This window comes from Schistocerca nitens, chromosome 3, assembly GCF_023898315.1.
Source record: "Schistocerca nitens isolate TAMUIC-IGC-003100 chromosome 3, iqSchNite1.1, whole genome shotgun sequence".
Lineage (NCBI taxonomy): Eukaryota > Metazoa > Arthropoda > Insecta > Orthoptera > Acrididae > Schistocerca > Schistocerca nitens.
Genome location: NC_064616.1, coordinates 382,099,912 through 382,119,540, shown reverse-complemented (window position 1 = coordinate 382,119,540; position 19,629 = coordinate 382,099,912). Strand labels below are relative to the sequence as shown.

The following is a 19,629-nucleotide window of genomic DNA, read 5'->3' as shown; positions in this document are numbered from 1 at the left end:
ACAGCCATGAGGTATTCGACCTGACTGTCACAACTGAGAAAATCGTGGTCCGGAAAGGTCGCCAGGGAGGAGTCAAGTCCCCAGTCAGCTTTCGGTATGTTCCAGCTCGAAGGACGTGGGGATGGGGTGTGGTGCAGGAGACGAACGACACAGGGGAAGTGGTCGCTCGAATAGGTGTCAGAAAGGACATAGCACTCGAACCGACGGGCAAGAGTGGTAGAACAGATCGAGAGGTCCAAGTGGCAGTAGTTATGGGTAGAGTCCGAGAGGAAAGTCGGGGCGCCAGTATTGAGGCAGACAAGATTGAGATGGTTGAAGACATCCGCCAAGAGGGAGCCTCTCTGACAGGAAGCAGGAGAGCCCCAAAGGGGATGATGGGCACTGAAGTCGCCAAACAAGAAAAACGGCAGAGGAAGCTGGACAATGAGGTGCATCATGTCAGCCCGACTAACTGCAGATGACGATGGAGTGTAGACGGTACAAACAGAAAAAGTAAAGGCAGAAAGAGTAATACGGACAGCTATTGCTTGGAGTGGGGTGGTCAATGGGATGGGATGGTAACAGACATCGTCCCGAACGAGCAACATGACCCCACCATGAGCTGGAATACCATCCACAGGGGTGAGTTCAGACAGCTCCGAGTTATAGTGGGTAAAAGCAATACGGTCAGTTGGGCGCAACTTGGTTTCCTGGAGACCAAGGACGAGCGGACAGTGCAGGCGGAGGAACAGTTGTAATTCCTCCCGATTAGATCGAATACCTCTTATGTTCCAATGTAACAAAGCCATCGCTAGTCAGAAAAGAGGGCAAACGAAACGGGTGAAGAGCTGGTCACCTCGACGACCATGGAGGGCCAGGTTTCGAGGGAACAACGCTACAACCGGCGGGAGGCGGATCCTGTTCCATCGAGTCGTCGCCAGCGGCGGCCGCTTTCCCGGGTTGCGTAGGAGGGGCAGCATCATTCGCCGACGAGAGGCCACCCGAGCGCCTGGCAGCAGAGCATCCCGGCGACACTGAGGACGGCCGGGAGCAGCAACTCACGGATGGAGCGTCAGACGAAACGCGCCGGGGTGGAGAGGGGGATAAAGACTTCTTCTTGGAGGCCTTCTTGGAAGTTCGATGAGGCACGGGTATGGTGGGCTGGACCCGAAGAAGGTCCTCACGCGCGGGGTCCGTTTTGGAACACTGGACCTCGGAAGCCGGGGTCCGGAACGTTTCCCCGATGGACGCCTGAGAAGACGATCGCTTCTCAGGCGGCAGAGGGAGAGGAGGAGGAGGGGTGGCCCCTGGGGCAGAGGGGGCAGGGGCCGCGAGGGAGGAGGATTTGGAAGGGAGGGATTTGGGAGTCGGAGGCATAGACCCCGGATGGATAGGGGGGAGGATACTGTGGAAGGAGTGGACACGACTGAGGCAAACGAAGTAGTCAACGTCACAGGATGGAGGCAGTCATACTTCTTCCTGGCCTCAGAATAAGAGAGACGATCCAAAGTTTTTAATTCTTGAATCTTCTTCTCCTTCTGATACGCGGAGCAGTCTAAAGATCTAGGCGAGTGGATGCCAGGACAACTGACGCACCGAGGTGGTGGGGTGCATGTATGTTCCTCACGAAGAGGACGTCCACAATCGCCACAAAGGGGCTCAGCCTCACACAGTGATGACATGTGCCCAAAGCGCAAACACCGAAAGCAGCGCATAGGAGGCGGGACGTAAGGTCGCACGTCGCACCGGTAGCACATCACCTTTACCTTCTCCGGGAGAACGTCCCCCTCGAAGGCGAGGATAAAGGCCTCGGTGTCGATTTGACGTTCTTTGGGGCCGCGCTGGACTCGCCGGACGAAATGCACGCCTCGGCGCTCCAGGTTGGTCCTGGGCTCCTCATCAGATTGCAGCAGGAGGTCCCGATGAAAAACATCCCCCTGCGTCCTATTCAGTGCCAGATGCGGGACAATGGACACTGGGATGTCCCCTAGTCTGTCGCACGCCTGAAGCGCCGCCGACTGTGTGGCGGAGGTGGTCTTTATAAAAACGGACCCCGAACGCATTTTACTGAGAGCCTCGATTTCCCCGAAGATGTCCTTGATGTGCTGGACAAAGAACATGGGCTTGGAGGTGGTGAACGTCCCCCCATCGGTCCGAGAACAGACTAAATAGCGGGGGAAGTACTTCGCCCCAAGCCGGCGGGCCTGTCCTTCCTCCCAAGGAGTGGCCAAGGGGGAAAGGGCAGGAGAACCAGAACCAGAGACAGTACCTTTCTTTTTAAAAGACTCGGCCGCAGAGCGACCTGATACATGTTGACGTTTCATCTGCGAAACGTCCGCCCCGATACCACCCACTCCGACCAGGGGCTCTCCCCACGGGCGCCACCCAGCCTCAGCAAGGGCCACCTGGCAGGATGACCGTTGCCGGGAGTCCTGATGCCCCAAGGAGACGGGCATCTACTCCTTGGCCGACGTGGGGAGGGTGCAGCTCAGGTATCGGCAGTACGATCCCTGTGTTGTCAGGGGGCTACAACCTAGAGGGTACATGACGACCCCACCACAACGGGCTGGCTACCGTGCTGGATTTCGGTTGAGATGGAAAGTCCATCATGATCGTAGGTGCAGATGGGGACGCACTATGGGCGTAACTTGTGCAACCCATCAGGCGTTTAGGCCCAATTTGAGGAATAGTGGGTGTGGTTACAACGCCGTTACAATGCTGAGTGCCAAGGTCTTAGTGCACTGAGGACCAGTGATACACCACGTAAGGCGTCCTTCCCCAAAAGGCTCGTACTTCTGTAGAATTTTGAAAAATGGGGGTCAAACCCCAAGGGGGACCATCACATGGAAGGCTGAAACGGTTGAAACTCCTTTTAGCCGCCTCTGACGACAGGCAGGAATACCTCGGGCCTATTCTTACCCCGGACCCGCAGGGGGGATGGAGATGTTAGAAGAACATTATGTTGTGGACCAAGTGTAGCTAGATGCAGTGCTGGTGCTGCTGGCAGAAATGAAGGAAATTTAGTAATCAGTGACGAATTGGAAAGTTTTTTATGTTTTAGGGACTTACAGTGCACTGCCTTGTGGTATTCACATCAGATTGCTTCTTATAACATGCATTATTAAGCAATGTACACAAATAAACACAGCATGTAGCTACACTTGGTTTTAAACTGGTTCACAGGTTGTAAACATTCGATGCTTTTACAAAGAATATGGATATGATGGATACTTTACTACACAATAGCCTTTGTCAAGAGATGCATTGTGTTATGATACAAATATTACTAGTACAGATTTTACATTTCAGTAAATGTCGCTGGCTGCATACAAAAGGTAAACAGCTAGAGGTGACTGTTAATACATAATTAAAAACTTTTAGTAAGTTACACAATACCATAGTCGTTGCACACCAAGAAGAACGAGATTTATGCATGAAGATGAATTATTGTCATTTTTGTTGTTTTGGTGCCAGGGTATCCTGGAAATGCTGGAAGAAAAGGTTTTGTGTTGACCCAGTCTGTTCGTTCAGGATTTTTTGTGGTGACTTTAGTTTGTGGATGAAAATTTCTAGTTGTTAAAGGAGGTCCATCTGTAGTCCTTTCTCAACAATGTGTAGCATAGAAAGACTGTCATTGATATCATCATCAGAGTGTTCATAATGAGCAACATGTGATGCAAAACTGGACTTATTTAAGTTTTTGAGTCGAAGGGCATCCATATGTCCTTTGTAGTGGGTTGCAAAATTTCTCCCTGTTTGGCCTATGTAGAAGGAAGAACAGGAGCATGTGAGTTTGTACATGCCAGAATTTGTGTGCCAATCTCCAGTGGATTTATTATTGCAAACAATTTTATTTTGTAGTTTATTGTCAGTGTGGAAGGATACTTTTATGTTGTGTGGTCTGAAAAGATTGGCAAGTTTATATTCTTTTGCCAAGGAATGGAAGACAGACAAATTTTGGCATTTCTTTCTTAGTTTGTAATGGCGACAGTGGTTGCTTGAGTTTACTTTGGATTTTTTCAACTAGGGTGTTTATCAAAGAGGCATTATAATCATTATTTTGGGCTATAGATTTAAGTATGTTCTTCTCCCGTTGATTCGTTATAGTGATCATAATATGGTGTCATCAATTTATGTGACAAGTCTTTTGAAGCAGAACAGTTTTAAATTTGTTCAATAATAACCACTTGGCTGCTCTTGTAAATAAATTATTTAACAACTGGTTTCGTAGCCTAGCAGCTACATCATCATATGTTAAATCGTATGATGATGTGGCTTCTAGGCTATGAAATTGTTCATGAAATAAATTATTTACAAAAACAGCCAAGTGTTATTATTCAACACATATACTTATGGATGCTGTTGTCCCTCACACATGATAATGCATAATTTTGTCTTCTTAAGATCTACACTGAATAAACATTTCTCAACTAATCTTTGGATCACTGCACTGCTCCTAAGGATGTTATGTCAATAATTATGATACACACTCATATCTATACTTCAAAAGTAAATTTCTCAACTAATCTTTGGATCACTGCATTGCTCCTAAGGATATTATGTCAATAATTATGATATAAATTTATCTCTATACTTGAAAAGTAAAAGTCACTGTTTACCTGTGGTAGCAAGCACATCGTATGCCAGTATCATATACCCTAATACTCCCCCATCCTTCTCACTGAAACGTGAAGTAATAAGCTTTGAGGTATTTAGCAAGGCATGGGATGTATAATGAAAAGATAAATCAGACACCTTAGGAGAGGGAGTGTTCATTTCTGTCAACAAAAATATTTTGACTACTGAGATTGAAACTGAGTCTGGCTGTGAAGTTATCTGGACACAAGTAGCAGGCCTAGTTGGACTAAAGTTAATTATCAGATGTTTCTGTCATAAAAGTTTGAGAATCATTCCAGGCAAGTCTATTCTCAGTAGCACGGAAATATCCCAATCATGCAGCATTAGTTAGAGGTGACTTTAACCTAACAAATATAGACTGGGACATCTCTGGATTTATTGCAGCTAATATGAGCAGACAGCCCTATGAAATAATTTTGAACACATTTTCCGAAAACTGTCTTGAGCAGCTAGTTTCACAGCCCACATAACCAAAATATTTTAGACCTTGCAGCAACAAATGTGCCTGACTTATCAACAGGGCCAGTGTAGAAACAGGGATATCTTATCCTGATATTATCATAGTGACAAACAGCAATTCTAAAGCAATCGTCTTTGAGGGGAAAAAAATAATCAGCCAACCTATTGTGTACTGCAGGTTTATCTGAGCCCTTTGACCTAGGTTTTGATAATTACAATTTTATCTTCTTCAGGAGGAAATTGCTATGCTACAGATGTTAAAATCTTCTTCTGAACAAGATAATTTTTTAAACCTACATCAAGGGTTCCAATAAATCTGCATTACACAAACAGTTGGCTGAATTTTTCATCTTTCAAAGACTAAAGTTGATAAATCAGTCAAGAAGATTAGAAGAGTAACAGTGCTAGAAAAAGCATTTCAGCAATGGAGGGACATCAATTAGTTCCAATACAATGGACATAGAGGAACTATGGAAAAGTTTAAACTGATTGTAAATCACACCATGGATAAGTATGTGCTGAGTAAATGGATAAAGGACCAAAAAGATCCACTGTGATTTAATAATAATATTCAGAAAATGCTAAGGAAGCAGAGATTGTTGCAGTATCGGTACACAAAAAAATACACATAAGTCAACAGTTAAAAGATAGTAGAATTTTTTGCGCATTTAAGAAGATCAAAGAGCGAAGCATGTAACAACTTCCACTGTCATGCCTTAGCACAGTTCTTAATGAGAACCTCAACAAATTCTGAACCTGCATAAAATCACTATGCTGGTTGAAGGCTTCTATTCACTCACTCATCAATCAAAATAGTGTGGCAATAGAAAACAGCAAAAGGAACACTGAATTTTTAAATCACATGTTTAAGAACTCATTCACATAGGCAGATCATACAAACATACCATCATTTGACCATCACACACACTCCTGTATGGAGGACGTAGTAATAGGTAACACTGGCATACAGAAGCAACTGAAAGAATTTAAAACAAATTAGTTGTCACATGTGGATGAAATCTCAATTTGGGTTTGCAGAGAGTACTCTACGGCATTGGCCCCTTACCTAGCTTTATCACAAATCTCTCACCCAGTGAAAAGTGCCATGTGGCTGAAAAAATGTGCAGGTGACTCCTGTAGATAAAAGGAGTTAAAGAACACACCTGCATAATTGCAGATCAATACTTAAACAATGTTCTGCTTCAGAATTCTCGAACCTATCCTGAGTTTGAATACAATAAATTTCCTTGTGACAGAAAAGTTTCTGTCAACAAATCAGCATGCATGTAGGAAGCACTGTTCATGTGAAACGCAGCCTGCCCTTTCCTCGCATGATACCCTGCAAATCACAGATGGATGGCAACAGCTAGATTCCATATACCTAAGATTTCTTGTAAGCATTTGACATAGTGCCCCACAGCACACTGTTAATGAAGGTCTGAGCATACGGAATAGGTTACCAGATATGCGAGTGGCTAGATGACTTCTCAACTAATACAACCCAGTACACTGTATTTGGTAACAAGTGTTCAACAGAGACAAGGGTATTGTCAGGAGTGCCCCAGGGAAGTGAGAGAGAACTGGTCTTATTCTCTACATACATAAATGATTGATGGATAGGGTGAGATGCAATTTGCAGCCATTTGTTGATGAAATTGTGGTGTATGGGAAAGTGCCATTAAGTGACGGGGCACATACAAGATGACTTATGGAACTTCTAGTTAGTGTGACAAATGTTAGCTAGCTCTAAATACAGAAAAATGTAAGTTAATGCAGATGAGTAGGAAAAACAACCCTGTAGCATTAGTAATAAGCTACCTGACATAGTCAAGTCGATTAAACATCAAGCATACTGTTGCAAAGCAATATGAAATGGAACGACCACATGAGGATGACAGAGAGACGGCAAATGGTTGACTTCGGTTTATTGAGAGAATTTTAAGAAAGTGTAGCTCATCCACAAAAGAGACTGCATATAAAGCGCTAAAGTTACCCATTCTTGAGCACTGTTTGAGTGTGTGGGATCACCACCAGATTGAATTAAAAAGATGACAATGAAGCAATTTAGAGGTATGCTTTTAGATTTGTTACCAGTAGGTTCGATCATTGTGCAAGTATTACAGAGATACTTCACAAACTGCAATGTTAATCCCTGGAGGGAAGACGTTCTTTTCACAAGGCAATATTGAAAAAAATTAGTGAACCAGCATCTGAGGCTGCCTGCACAACAACTGTACTGCTGCTGACATACATTTCGCATAAGGCCCACAAAGAAAAGGAAAATTAGCGCTCATGCAGAGACATATAGACAACCATTTTTCCCTCATTCTATTTGCAAGTGACTAGTAGTGGTACATAGTACCCTTCACCATGTACCATGCAGTGGCTTGCCAAGTATGTATGTAGACGTAACCCCCCCCCCCCACCCAACCCCACTCACACTCACACTCACTCTCTCTTTCATGATCACACAAAAACAAATGAAAAAAATAAATTTTTCTATATATGTCAAAATTATGTAACACACCTTTTCTCCCTGGAGGTCTTCTGCAACTTTTCGGGTTTTTTCCAGTTCCTGAGTGAGTGCATTTTTCTCTTCTAGAGCATGCATCCTTTCCTTCAGGTGTACTTGAAGCCTTTCATTTGATTCTAAAACAAACACTTCAGTTACACATTTAGCACCACTTCATTCATAATACAATATATACAATACAGTAATACAAAACTTTTAATATTAATTTTTTTTAAATTTCCTACAGCAGTTTTATCCACCATACAGAAATGAATTGTTAGTAAGCTGAGCAAATACAACAAGAGATGCTGCACAAACATGGCATAAACAAGCTAACATAAAGTTGTCATTCTCTGCTAAACTGTCACAATGATCAATGACAGCAGAATATCATATCATTCCACTCACTAGTCTGGATGACCAAGAACACTGTATTATTTGAACTTACTAGGAATACATTTGTGATCATAAGACAAACCCTTGTTCTTCAAGACTGAAAGTATCTCACTAGCTTACTGGTTCCCATGCGACTGCAATACCCAGTTTGCTACTGTGCCCCAAGTCTAAGCTAGAAGGTGAGAAAATTTTGTCACAACATGAAATGTAACAGGGAAGAATAACTCCACTTGCTCTGATACCACTCCTGACACAAATACTATCTTTACTCCTTTCCTTTAAGTAGCTAATACATATATCACATGTGCACGGAATATCAAAATTATTTTATGTACTGTATTTTTGTAATGTTTATTGTTCAAAATGTGACAGGCTTTGCTGATGATCATTTTATAAGTGTTTGTGAACTTAATAATCTGACAAAAAGAATAAGTGTTTGTTTTAGGATTGGCATATCTCATTTCAGAGAACCATTCCTTCACAGTGTAAAGATCAGTTTGTATTGTCTCAAAATTTTGTAAATCAAGAAATATCACTATTCACTACTGTCATTGTCGTAAGTGACTCAAATTATTCACATTTTTGAATGTAAACCTTCCAAAAACCTGGCATTACCATCATGTTGAAATAACTTTTCCACAACCAAAAATCTACACTTTTACTGGAAAAATACATTAGTTAGTGAAGTATCTCAAGCACAAATTTCAGTTTCTAGAATATTGTTGGCTGGCTTTACTTGAAACTTTGGAGAAAAGAGAAAAACTCAAAGTTAACTCCTGAAAATAGAACTGAACACTGCTGTCATTTAGCAGATATGCAACTCCTCGCTAGTGGATGTAACTTCATTTCTAAATCGGTATAAGTGTCTTTGATGTTGTTATTAGATACATAATTGCTCTCCCTCCTTTTTTTTTTTTTTTTTTTTTTTGTACGACTTTTTCTACACTAATCTAAGTTGAGAAATCATCAAAGTCAGTCGCCGTTTAGCCTGCATCGAGTAATGTTCTACCAGTCATTTCATCAATAGCCATTAAAGTCAGTCACCACCAAGTTTCACAGAGTGAGATGTATTCAGATTCTGCCAGAACAAGGAACTTCAAGTTCTGAACTGCAACAAGACAACTTATGAGGCACGACAGTCAGTAGTGCTACAAACAATAACTCTGAGCACCAAGATGATGGTGATGATGCTAATAATGTTAATAATAATAATAATAATAATAATAATAATAATAATAATAACAACAACAATGATGTGCCATTTGAGACTTTCCCGACATTACAACTGCTTCATTGGTTCACGGGCATCAAGTCGGATAATGTTGTGGAAGCTGCACAATGTATACATTGCCCAGACATGCCACACTGTTAAGGATAGATTCACTGAACACGTCACACCACATTGTGTCAGCCAGGAAAGTCAGCTGTTGTTGAACACTGTCTTGCCATGAGACATAGCACGAACTGTGGACAGACAACAATCCTTTTGTCCACTTCCATGTACTTGGACTCAGTCTTTAAAGAAGCAGTCAAAGTATGTATAAGTAATGACCTGCATAATAGAGACATAGGATTTCAGCTCAGCAAGGCATGGGAACCAGCACTGGCAGTACTAAGCCATCATCAGCTATAGATGAGCAAATCTGAGTCAGCAAAGACGGGGAATTGGAGCCTGCACAGTTAAACTGGACACCAACACTATGTCCACAAATGTGCTGGGCCACAATTTGCGGCCAAGCTTTTCCTGCAGTGCGACTGTGAAGACCATGGCCCATTTCTCCGGCACTGGATGTCGCTATACTCTATGATTTGTCTACGATGATGTTATAGCCCCACCCCCCTGGCACCTGTGCTTTTCTAGTGAGCCAGTGTATATATTGGTGAGACACTGCAGCAACGTGTCAGTAAGCACCTGAAGATGACAAGCAACTGTCTTGAAATACTGTGCAGCTTCCACAACATTATCCAACACGATGCCAATGAATCAATTAAGCAATAACAATGATAATAATATAATAATAACATTACCACCACCATCACCAACAACAACAACAACAACAACAACAACAACAACACTAATAATAATAATTCAGAAGTGAAACTGGATCACCTGATAACAATTTGTCCACAGTTGATGATAGCCTTGTATTGTGTTCTTCGTTCATTTTAAGCCTTTGGTTTAACCGCAACAGCTCAGCATTTTTCTCCTCTAATTGGGCCTCTAAGCGCTGAATTCTGTCCTCTGCTGACCCGTGCCTCTCTTGAGCCTGAGAACAAAATTTAAAATGTGTTACAGAATTGTAGCAGCATCCATCACACAATAATATTAGCTCTTACTAAGATCACCTGCTACTTACTGCAGTAACTATACTGACATTCACCTGAAGTGACAATTGAAAATTTGAGCCAGAACCAAAACACTGATCTGGATTTTTGCAAAATGCAGGAAATCTATGTTCAAGTCCTTGCTCTGGCACAGTTTTTCAGTTGTCACTCCAGATGGACTCGTGCAGCTGGCAGCACAATAGCAATTGATGCACCTTACATAATAACATTCACTGTTGAACTCATCAACACATTTCCCTTTCTTGGAATTCAAATATACTAAGATGGATGACTGGATTACTACTATGCCAATCAGTGATGAAGTACTGAAACTGCCATTTCTCCGTTCAAGTATCAAATGGACAGAGATTTTTTTTATTTTAATGCTTAACAACACTCAAACAATATAGTCTTCAGAGATCGAGCATTTTATTACTCCTGAGGAAGAGATGAATTGGCACTGTACTCGAGGGAGAACCATTCTAGAATTTGTCTAAAGCAATTTAGAGAAACTGTCAGAAAACTGGTTATGACAGACAAACGAATATATAAACCATACTCTTGTGACATACAAGAGCTAAAGTGACATCTCTGCCACTGATGTCACAAGGCTACGTTACAATGAATACGGTCTCTAACAAACAGTACTAAATAACTTTTGCGATGTTGCAGTGCCTGTGTTATTGTGAATTACGATGCAATGTTCCTTCAGACATGCATGGCAACTACAGCCATTACGAAACACATTGCAACCTCTCACCTCATCATTTGGCTATCTGAGCATGACTCACGGCCAGACCCAAACTTCCATATGTCATCAAATGTGTCTACAACATGTGCTTGTACATCCATAATGTATATTCCCGTACAGGGGTGACATTTTACTTGAATGTCACTCGCCTGCTGTCGGCGGATAAATGTGATATCGGAGTGCATGTGTTATTTCAAATTACAGTGTAATATTCATTCAGCCATGCCTGCACATCTGCAGGAACATGCAAAAAATTGTATTTAAAGACGACTGATCTGGAGTGGAAACAGTTCACCAAATTGAAGAGTAACATTCATGGAACAGTACATAAAATGCTATTTTCAACACTCCACCCTCCGTCGGTGAACACACTGATAAAGACAGTGGGGTGACGAGAGATGAGGGCTTTTGGATAATTGACCTTGCAAGCAGTTGGTGAGTGAAGCTGAAGCAGTTTTGTCATACATTATTTGTATGGGAAGCACAATATATGATTTCAGTAGATATTCCACAAAAAGGAACAAGGAATTGATTGACTGATTCCAAAAACAAAGACGAATGTTTCCCTGAGACGGGTCTGGAAAAAAAAAAAAAGGACTTCCATGAAAATTCTTGAACTTATCACAGATGAATTATTTACTCCTTTCATTAGAGAAAGCAAAAAATGTGCCCTATCAAAGAATAAAAATAATAAGATTGGTTCTCCAGAGGAGATTAATGATACACAAGACAGCCTTATTCTCTCAAGTTACAATGTTTTGGGGAAAAAAAGAAGTTACTGGAGTACTAAACCTAACATGAAGAATATATTAGTATACGTGTGTATGTAGAGAGACAGGCTTTTATTAATCAACATATATTTCACATGAAAGATTATCTATTTTTCCCACAATGACAAATTTTTCAAAATCCCCACATATAAATCATTCCAAGACTTGATTTATGAACCATTTTATTTTATGTGAATTACTAGACTAGGACGAGTCCATGGTGAAATATTTCGGCCCATATCTTTGCAAGCAGTTTAAAAGTGGGAAACACATAATGTTTGGATATAAGGTCTAGTGGGATACTTGATGAATTTTGAAGCCAGCTGATGGAACATTAAACCAGCAATGAACCCAGAATATGATACAATTTTTGATAAAGAAACATTCCTACCATTCCCCTTCTAGACAAACTATCAGATAAAAAATATTAAGTTTACAACATAGTTACAGCCATTTTCTCCAGCAGCTGTGATTTTCTCAAGCACTTGAAAGGAGGTTGTATCTTGAGAACTGGAGAGTAAGGGACAATGGAATTCCAAAAGATTGCACATTGCAGCTCCTTAGCAAATGAGGACACTGAACGTGGAACATTTTGAAGAAATATCAAAGAAGAAGATAATATTTTGTTGGAAAATGGGTGGAAAACATTGTAGTTTCACTCATCTCGAATTTCCTTGGGAGAAACCCCAGTCAAGTGTGGAACAAGATATTTGTTCCAAGAAAAAAAATGTTCCCAAACTGGCAGTAACTTGTAAATACAACAGATACATTACATAAGTGAAGCAGACAGGCTGGACCAGGAGATTAACCATGACCATATTTCAATTGGCAGAAAGAAAGAGTACTGTTCAATACCATATTTTTGTAAGGAGAGACATGCATGAACCGTTCAATGAATCCAAAAGTAAAATCTGTCTACAGACTTAACAGAGAATCCTAAGAAGTTTTGGTCTTATGTTAAATCTCTAAACAGACTGAAGCCATCTATCCAGACTGTGACTGTAATGGCAGTGAAATGGAGGATGACAGAAAAAGCCAAAATAAGAAACACCTTTTTTCAAACTGTTTCACAGAGGAACAGCGCACTGCGGTGCCTCTTTTACACCGTAGGATGAACAACAAAATGGCTGATATCGAAATAAGTGATCGTAGGATAGAAAAGCAACTGAAATCACTCAACAGAGGGAAGGCCACTGGACCTGACGAGATACCAATATGATTCTACATAGAGTAAGAGAAAGAACATTCACCTTTTCTAGCATCTCTTTGGAAAAGAGAAGTGTTCCTGATGACTGGAAAAAAGCATCGGCTTTTCTCATTTTCAATAAGGGTCATTGAACAGAAGTACAAAACTATAGGCACAGCTGCCTAATGAACTAAATTAGGGCGTATGGAATATCACACCAACTGTGTGACTGGATTGAAGAGTTTTCAGCAAGCAGATCACACCCTATCATTCTGAATGGAAAGGAGCGGTCAGATGTAAAAATAACTTCAGATGTGCTCCAGGGGAATTTTATAGGACAATTACTTTTGACAATATATATAAATTAACTTGTAGAAAATGTTAAAAGTTCCATGATGCTTTCTGCACATGTTGTTGTTCAGTACAGAGAGGCCACAAAACAAAATCAACAGACAATCTATGCTTGGTGCAGGGAGCGGAAATTGACACTCAACATAAACAAATGTAATTTTTGCTAATATATAGACAGAAAGACCCTTTACTGTACAATTACACAATTGTGAACTATCAACAGAAGCAGTTAATTCCATAAAATAACTAGGAGTATGCGTATGGAGTGATTTGAAATGGAATGACCACATTAAAATTAACCGTGAATGTGGCAATGCCATACAGAGATTCACTGGAAGAATCCTCAGAAATGCAGTCTATCAATGAAGGAAATACTCTAAAAAATGGTTGTTTGACCAATATTTGAATACCACAGAAGTGCAGCAAGTTTCGTTACAGATTCAGTTAAAAAGTACAAAAGCATCACAAGAATGATCAACCAGCTCCAGAGGCAGACACTGCAAGAGAGAATACATTTTCAGAAAATTCAACAGATATACTCTAATTCTTCAGGCTATCTCTGCCATATGTTGACATGTTGAATAATTGTGCCTTCTGCCGGTTGATTTTACGATTTTGACAGCATGACTCACTGTCTTCTTCAGTTGCTCCCTGAGACAGCATCAGGAAGTACCTGAAGAAGACAGTGAGTCACATCCTCAAAATACCATGCGAGAATGATGTGAATAACCAGCATAACAATTGATTACTCAACATGTTAACAACTATATTGCTATGTATATCTTATGAAAAGATGACAAAGATAAAATTAGAGAGATTCAAGCCCACATCAAGGCTTACTGTCAATCATTCTTCAAGTGACCTAATCGTGACTAGAATAGGAGAGGCTAGAAGAGACAGAGATACACAAAGTGCCCTCACCCATGTACTGAAAAGTGGCTTGTGGAGCATCAACATAGATGCAGATGTAGACAAGGTTTTTGGATGCTGCAAAAAAATATTGCCTGTCAGTTGTACGAAGAGACAGAGAGTAAAATAACAAAACTTTATTTCAGGACAGAAATACACTTAAAAAAAATAAAATAAAATATGGCGCCCCATGAAGGAATTATCTGAATGGGGCAGAAATCGCCAGATGCGAGCTTCACAAATTGATCACGTTAGTAACGTGTGGGTCCACCCATGCCCCTAATGCAAGCAGTTATTTGGTTCTGCATTGACTGACAGAGTTTTTGCATGTCCACCTGAGGGATATCACCCCAAATTCTGTCCAACTGATGCATTAAATCATCAAAATCCCAAGACAGTAGGAGGGTCTTGACCATAACACTCCAAATGTTCTCAATTAGGGAGAGATCCAGTGAGCCTTCTGACTGAGGTAGGGTTTGGCAAGCATGAAGACAAGGGGCAGAAACTTTCGCCATGTGTGGGAGAGTATTATCTTGCTGAAGTTTAAACCCAGGATGGCTTGCCTGTAATGGTAACAAAAATAGAGCAGAGAAAATCATTGGCATACCACTGTCTAGTTAAGGGTGCTACATACAATGTAAGTAAAATCGCTAGGCGGGTCTAAGACTTTCATCCAGACACTCGTTGACCAGTCTGGTGTGACAATTGAAGACAGCAAAACAAAAGCTTAAGTTTTAAATTTGACATTTAAGAAATTATTGATGCAGAAAAATTTTACAAGCCTACCATCATTTGACCACCACACACGAGTCCCATATGAATTACACAGTAGAAGGATCCTTGGTGTAAAGAAACAACTGAAAAAGCTGGAAACAAATAAGCTGTCAGGTCCATATGGAATCCCAATTTAGTTTTACAAAGAGTACTCTACAGCACTGGCCTCTTACTTAGCTTGCATTTATCATGAATTGCTCAACCAGTGCAAAGCCCAAGTGATTCGAAAAAAGCAGAGACTATTCCTGTACATAAGAAGAGTAAAAGAATGGACTCACAAAATTACAGACCAATATCCTCCACATCGGTTGGCTGCAGAATACTAGAACATATTTTGAGTTTGAATATAATAAATTTCTTAGAGACCAAAAAGCTTATACCCAAGAATCAGCATGGTTTTAGAAAGCATCACTAATGTGAAACTCAGCTTGACCTATTCTCCCACAATATACTGTGGACTATGGTTGAAAGGAAACAGGCAGATTCCATACTTCTGTATTTCTGAAAAGCATTTGACATGGTAACCCACTGCAGTTTGTTAATGAAGGTACAACCATATGGAGTAGGTTCCCAGTTACGTGAGTGGCTTGGAGACTTCGTAAGTAATACAAAGTAGCACGCTATCCTCAACGGCTGGTTGGTTGTTGCTGATGCTGCGGTGTATGGGAAAGTGTCAAAGATGAGCGATTGTAGGATGAGACAAGATGACTTGGACAAAGCTTCTAGTTGGTGTGATGAATGGCAGCTGGCTCTAAACATGGAAAAATGTATGTTAATGTGGATGAGCAGGAAAAAAAAACCCATAATGTTTGGACACAGCATTAGTAGTGAGCTCCCGTCTGACAGTCACATCATTTAAATATCTGGGCATAACATTGCAAAGCAATATGAAATGGAACAAGCATATGAGGATTTCGGTAGGGAAGGCAGATGGTTAACTTTGATTTACTTGAAGAATTTTAGAAAAGTGTGGTTCATCTGTTCAGGAGACCATGCATAGGACACTAGTGAAACCTATTCTCTACATCTACATCCATGCTCCGCAAGCCACCTGACGGAGTGTAGCGGAGGGTACTTTGAGTACCTCTATCGGTTCTCCCTTCTATTCCAGTCTCGTATTATTTGTGGAAAGAAAGATTGTTGGTATGCCTCTGTGTGGGCTCTAATCTCTCTGATTATATCCTCATGGTCTCTTCATGAGATATACATAGGAGGGAGCAATATACTGGTTGACTCCTCAGTGAAGGTATGTTCTCGAAACTTCAACAAAAGCCCATACCGAACTACTGAGCGTCTCTCCTGCAGAGTCTTCCACTGGAGTTTATCTATCACCTCCATAACGCTTTCAAGATTACTAAATGATCCTGTAACGAAGCACGCTGCTCTCTGTTGCATCTTCTCTATCTCTTCTATCAACCCTATCTGGTACGGATCCCACACTGGTGAGCAATATTCAAGCAGTGGGCGAACAAGTGTACTGTAACCTACTTCCTTTGTTTTTGGATTGTATTTCCTTAGGATTCTTCCAATGAATCTCAGTCTGGCATCTGCTTTACCGACGATCAACTTTATATGATCATTCCATTATAAATCACTCCTAATGCCTACTCCCAGATAATTTATGTAATTAACTGCTTCCAGCTGCTGACCTGCTATATTAGAGCTAAATGATAAAGGATCTTTCTTTTGATGTATTCGCAGCACATTACACTTGTCTACATTGAGATTCAATGGCCATTCCCTGCACCATGTGTCAATTCGTTGCAGATCCTCCTGCAATTCAGTACAATTTTCCATTGTTACAACCTCTCGATATACTACAGCATCATTTGCAAAAAGCCTCAGTGAACTTCCGATGTTATCCACAAGGTCATTTATGTATACTGTGAATAGCAACAGTCCTACAACATTCCCTTGTGGCACACCTGAAATCACTCTTACTTCGGAAGACTTCTCTCCATTGAGAATGACACGCTGCATTCTGTTATCTAGGAACTCTTCAATCCAATCACACAATTGGTCTGATAGTCCATATGCTCTTACTTTGTTCATTAAATGACTGTAGGGAACTGTATAGAATGCCTTGCGGAAGTCAAGAAACACGGCATCTACCTGGGAACCCGTGTCTATGGCCCTCTGAGTCTCGTGGACGAATAGCGCAAGCTGGGTTGCACACAATCGTCCTTTTTGAAACCCGTGCTGATTCCTACAGAGTAGATTTCTAATCTCCAAAAAAGTCATTATACTCTAACATAATACATATTCCAAAATTCTACAACTGATCGACGTTAGAGATATAGGTCTATAGTTCTCCACATCTGTTCGACGTCCCTTCTTGAAAACGGGGATGACCTGTGCCCTTTTCCAGTCCTTTGGAATGCTATGCTCTTCTAGAGACATATGGTACACTGCTGCAAGAAGGGGGGCAAGTTCCTTCGCGTACTCTGTGTAAAATCGAACTGGTATCCCATCAGGTCCAGTGGCCTTTCCTCTTTTGAGCGACTTTAATTGTTTTTCTATCCCTCCGTCATCTATTTCGATATCTACCATTTTGTCATCTGTGCGACAGTCTAGAGAAGGAACTACAGTGCAGTCTTCCTCTGTGGAACAGCTTTGGAAAAAGACATTTAGCATTTCGGCCTTTAGTCTGTCAGCCTCTGTTTCAGTAGCATTTTCGTCACAGAGTGCCTGGACATTTTGTTTTGATCCACCTACCGCTTTGACATAAGACCAAAATTTCTTAGGATTTTCTGCCAAGTTCTCGAGCACAGCTCAGGTGTTTGGGATCTACACCAGATCAAGTTAAAATAAGACATTGAAGCATTTCAGAGGCAGGCTGCTAGATTCGTTGCCAGTATGTTAGAACAACATTCAAGTGTTATGGAAATGCTTCAGAAACTCAAATGAGAATCCCTGGAGGGAAGAGGATGTTCTTTTCAGGGAACACTATTGAGAAAATTTAGAGAACTGGCATTTGAAGCTGATTGCAGAATGATCCTACTACCACCAACATACAATTCGCGTAAGGACCGTGAAGATAAGATACAAGAAATAAGGGCTCACATGGAGGCATATAGACAGTTGTTTTTCCCTCACTTTATCTGCAAGTGGAACAGCAAAGGAAATGACTAGTAGTAGTACAGGGTACCCTCTGCCATGCACCATACACTGGTTTATGGAGTATGCATGTGGATGTAGATGCAGCTGTAGATGTAGATGACAACCAAAGGGATAATGTTATTAACAGAAATGGCACCCCAGACCACCACTCCTGGTTGTCGGGCAATATGGCAGGCGACTTTCAGGCTGGTATCCCACTACTGTCTAGTGCATCTCCAGACGTCTTTGCTGGCCACTGGGGTGCAATTTGAAGCAAGGCTCATCATTGGAAACAATTCTACTGCAGTCATTAAGATTCCAGGGCAAAGACGTGTCTGGAAAATTGTAAAGCAAATTTCAGTTTTCAATGATAAGTTTCTCTCAAACAACTGTCTGCAGTCACTCAAATTTGTGACTCATTTAATATCCACAGAAATTATCAGTGGCTTTTGTAGCAGCACAATGGAGATAAAACTGAATTAATATTCAATGTGTTTAATGCTTTATGTTAATCAGTATGGAAAGCCAGTTTTGCTTTGTAAAATGTGATCAAGATCTGTATAAATAGAAGAAAGACTTACAAAACGTAATAAATACATTCCAAAATGAAAATCGCAAAACTATGAAAGAAAAACTCTCTGAAAAACATACTGTATAGTGTGGCCATGAAGTCCCATTCCCCACCACACACACACACACACACACACACAAACGCAAGTAACAACCAAGGAAAATCCTTAAACTTGAATAAATAACATGAACAACAGTTTTTTAGAGAAGTTGTCTTGAGATACTAACTATGTAGAGCTGCTCTTGAGAGCCAATGCAACATTACTGATGGAGATCTAAGAGACTGGGCCCTCAAATCGCAATTGAGGTGAATGTTGCTAATTTCAAGTCTTCTTCAACTTGGTTAAGCAGGTGATAACTTCTGTTTATTGGTACAACTCTGAAAAATTGCAGTAAGTTTACAAATGAGATTGCTTACAAATCACTTGCACGACTCATTCTGGAATATTGCTGAAGTATGTGGGACCCATACCAAACAGGACTAACAAGGGATACTGAACATATACAGAGAAGGGCATCATGAATGGTCACAGATTTGTCTGACTCAAGAGAAAGTGTTAAAGAGATGCTGAAGAAACTGAACCGGCTGACTCTTGAAGACACATGACTTATCCTGAGAGAGTCTACTAACAAAGTTTCAAGAATTGGCTTTAGATAATGATTCCCTGAATATACTACAACCCCTTATGTGCTGCTTATATAAAGATCATTAGGACAAAACCAGAATCACTACAGCATGCACAGATGCATTTAAACAATCCTGCTTCCCACGCTCCATGCATGGATGGAACGGGAAGAGACCCTAATAACTGGTACAGTGGACGCACCTTCTGCCATGCACTTCATGATAGTTTGCAGAGTATGGATGTAAATGTAGATATAGACTCAAGAAATCATGCACAATAGGGAA

The 19,629-nt window shown here is 41.0% G+C and overlaps 1 protein-coding gene across 1 annotated transcript in view; it reads right to left on the bottom strand.

The window, feature by feature from the left end:
* The window catches only part of LOC126249243 (liprin-alpha-1), a 401,613-nt gene that overhangs the window by 157,628 nt on the left and 224,356 nt on the right, over window positions 1–19,629 (bottom strand). The window contains exons 11-12 of the mRNA XM_049950901.1: window positions 10,095–10,251; window positions 7,604–7,725 (exon numbers count right to left, since the gene is read on the bottom strand). Of these exons, the coding sequence (XP_049806858.1) occupies window positions 7,604–7,725; window positions 10,095–10,251 (279 nt within the window). The remainder of the gene's footprint in view (window positions 1–7,603; window positions 7,726–10,094; window positions 10,252–19,629) is intronic.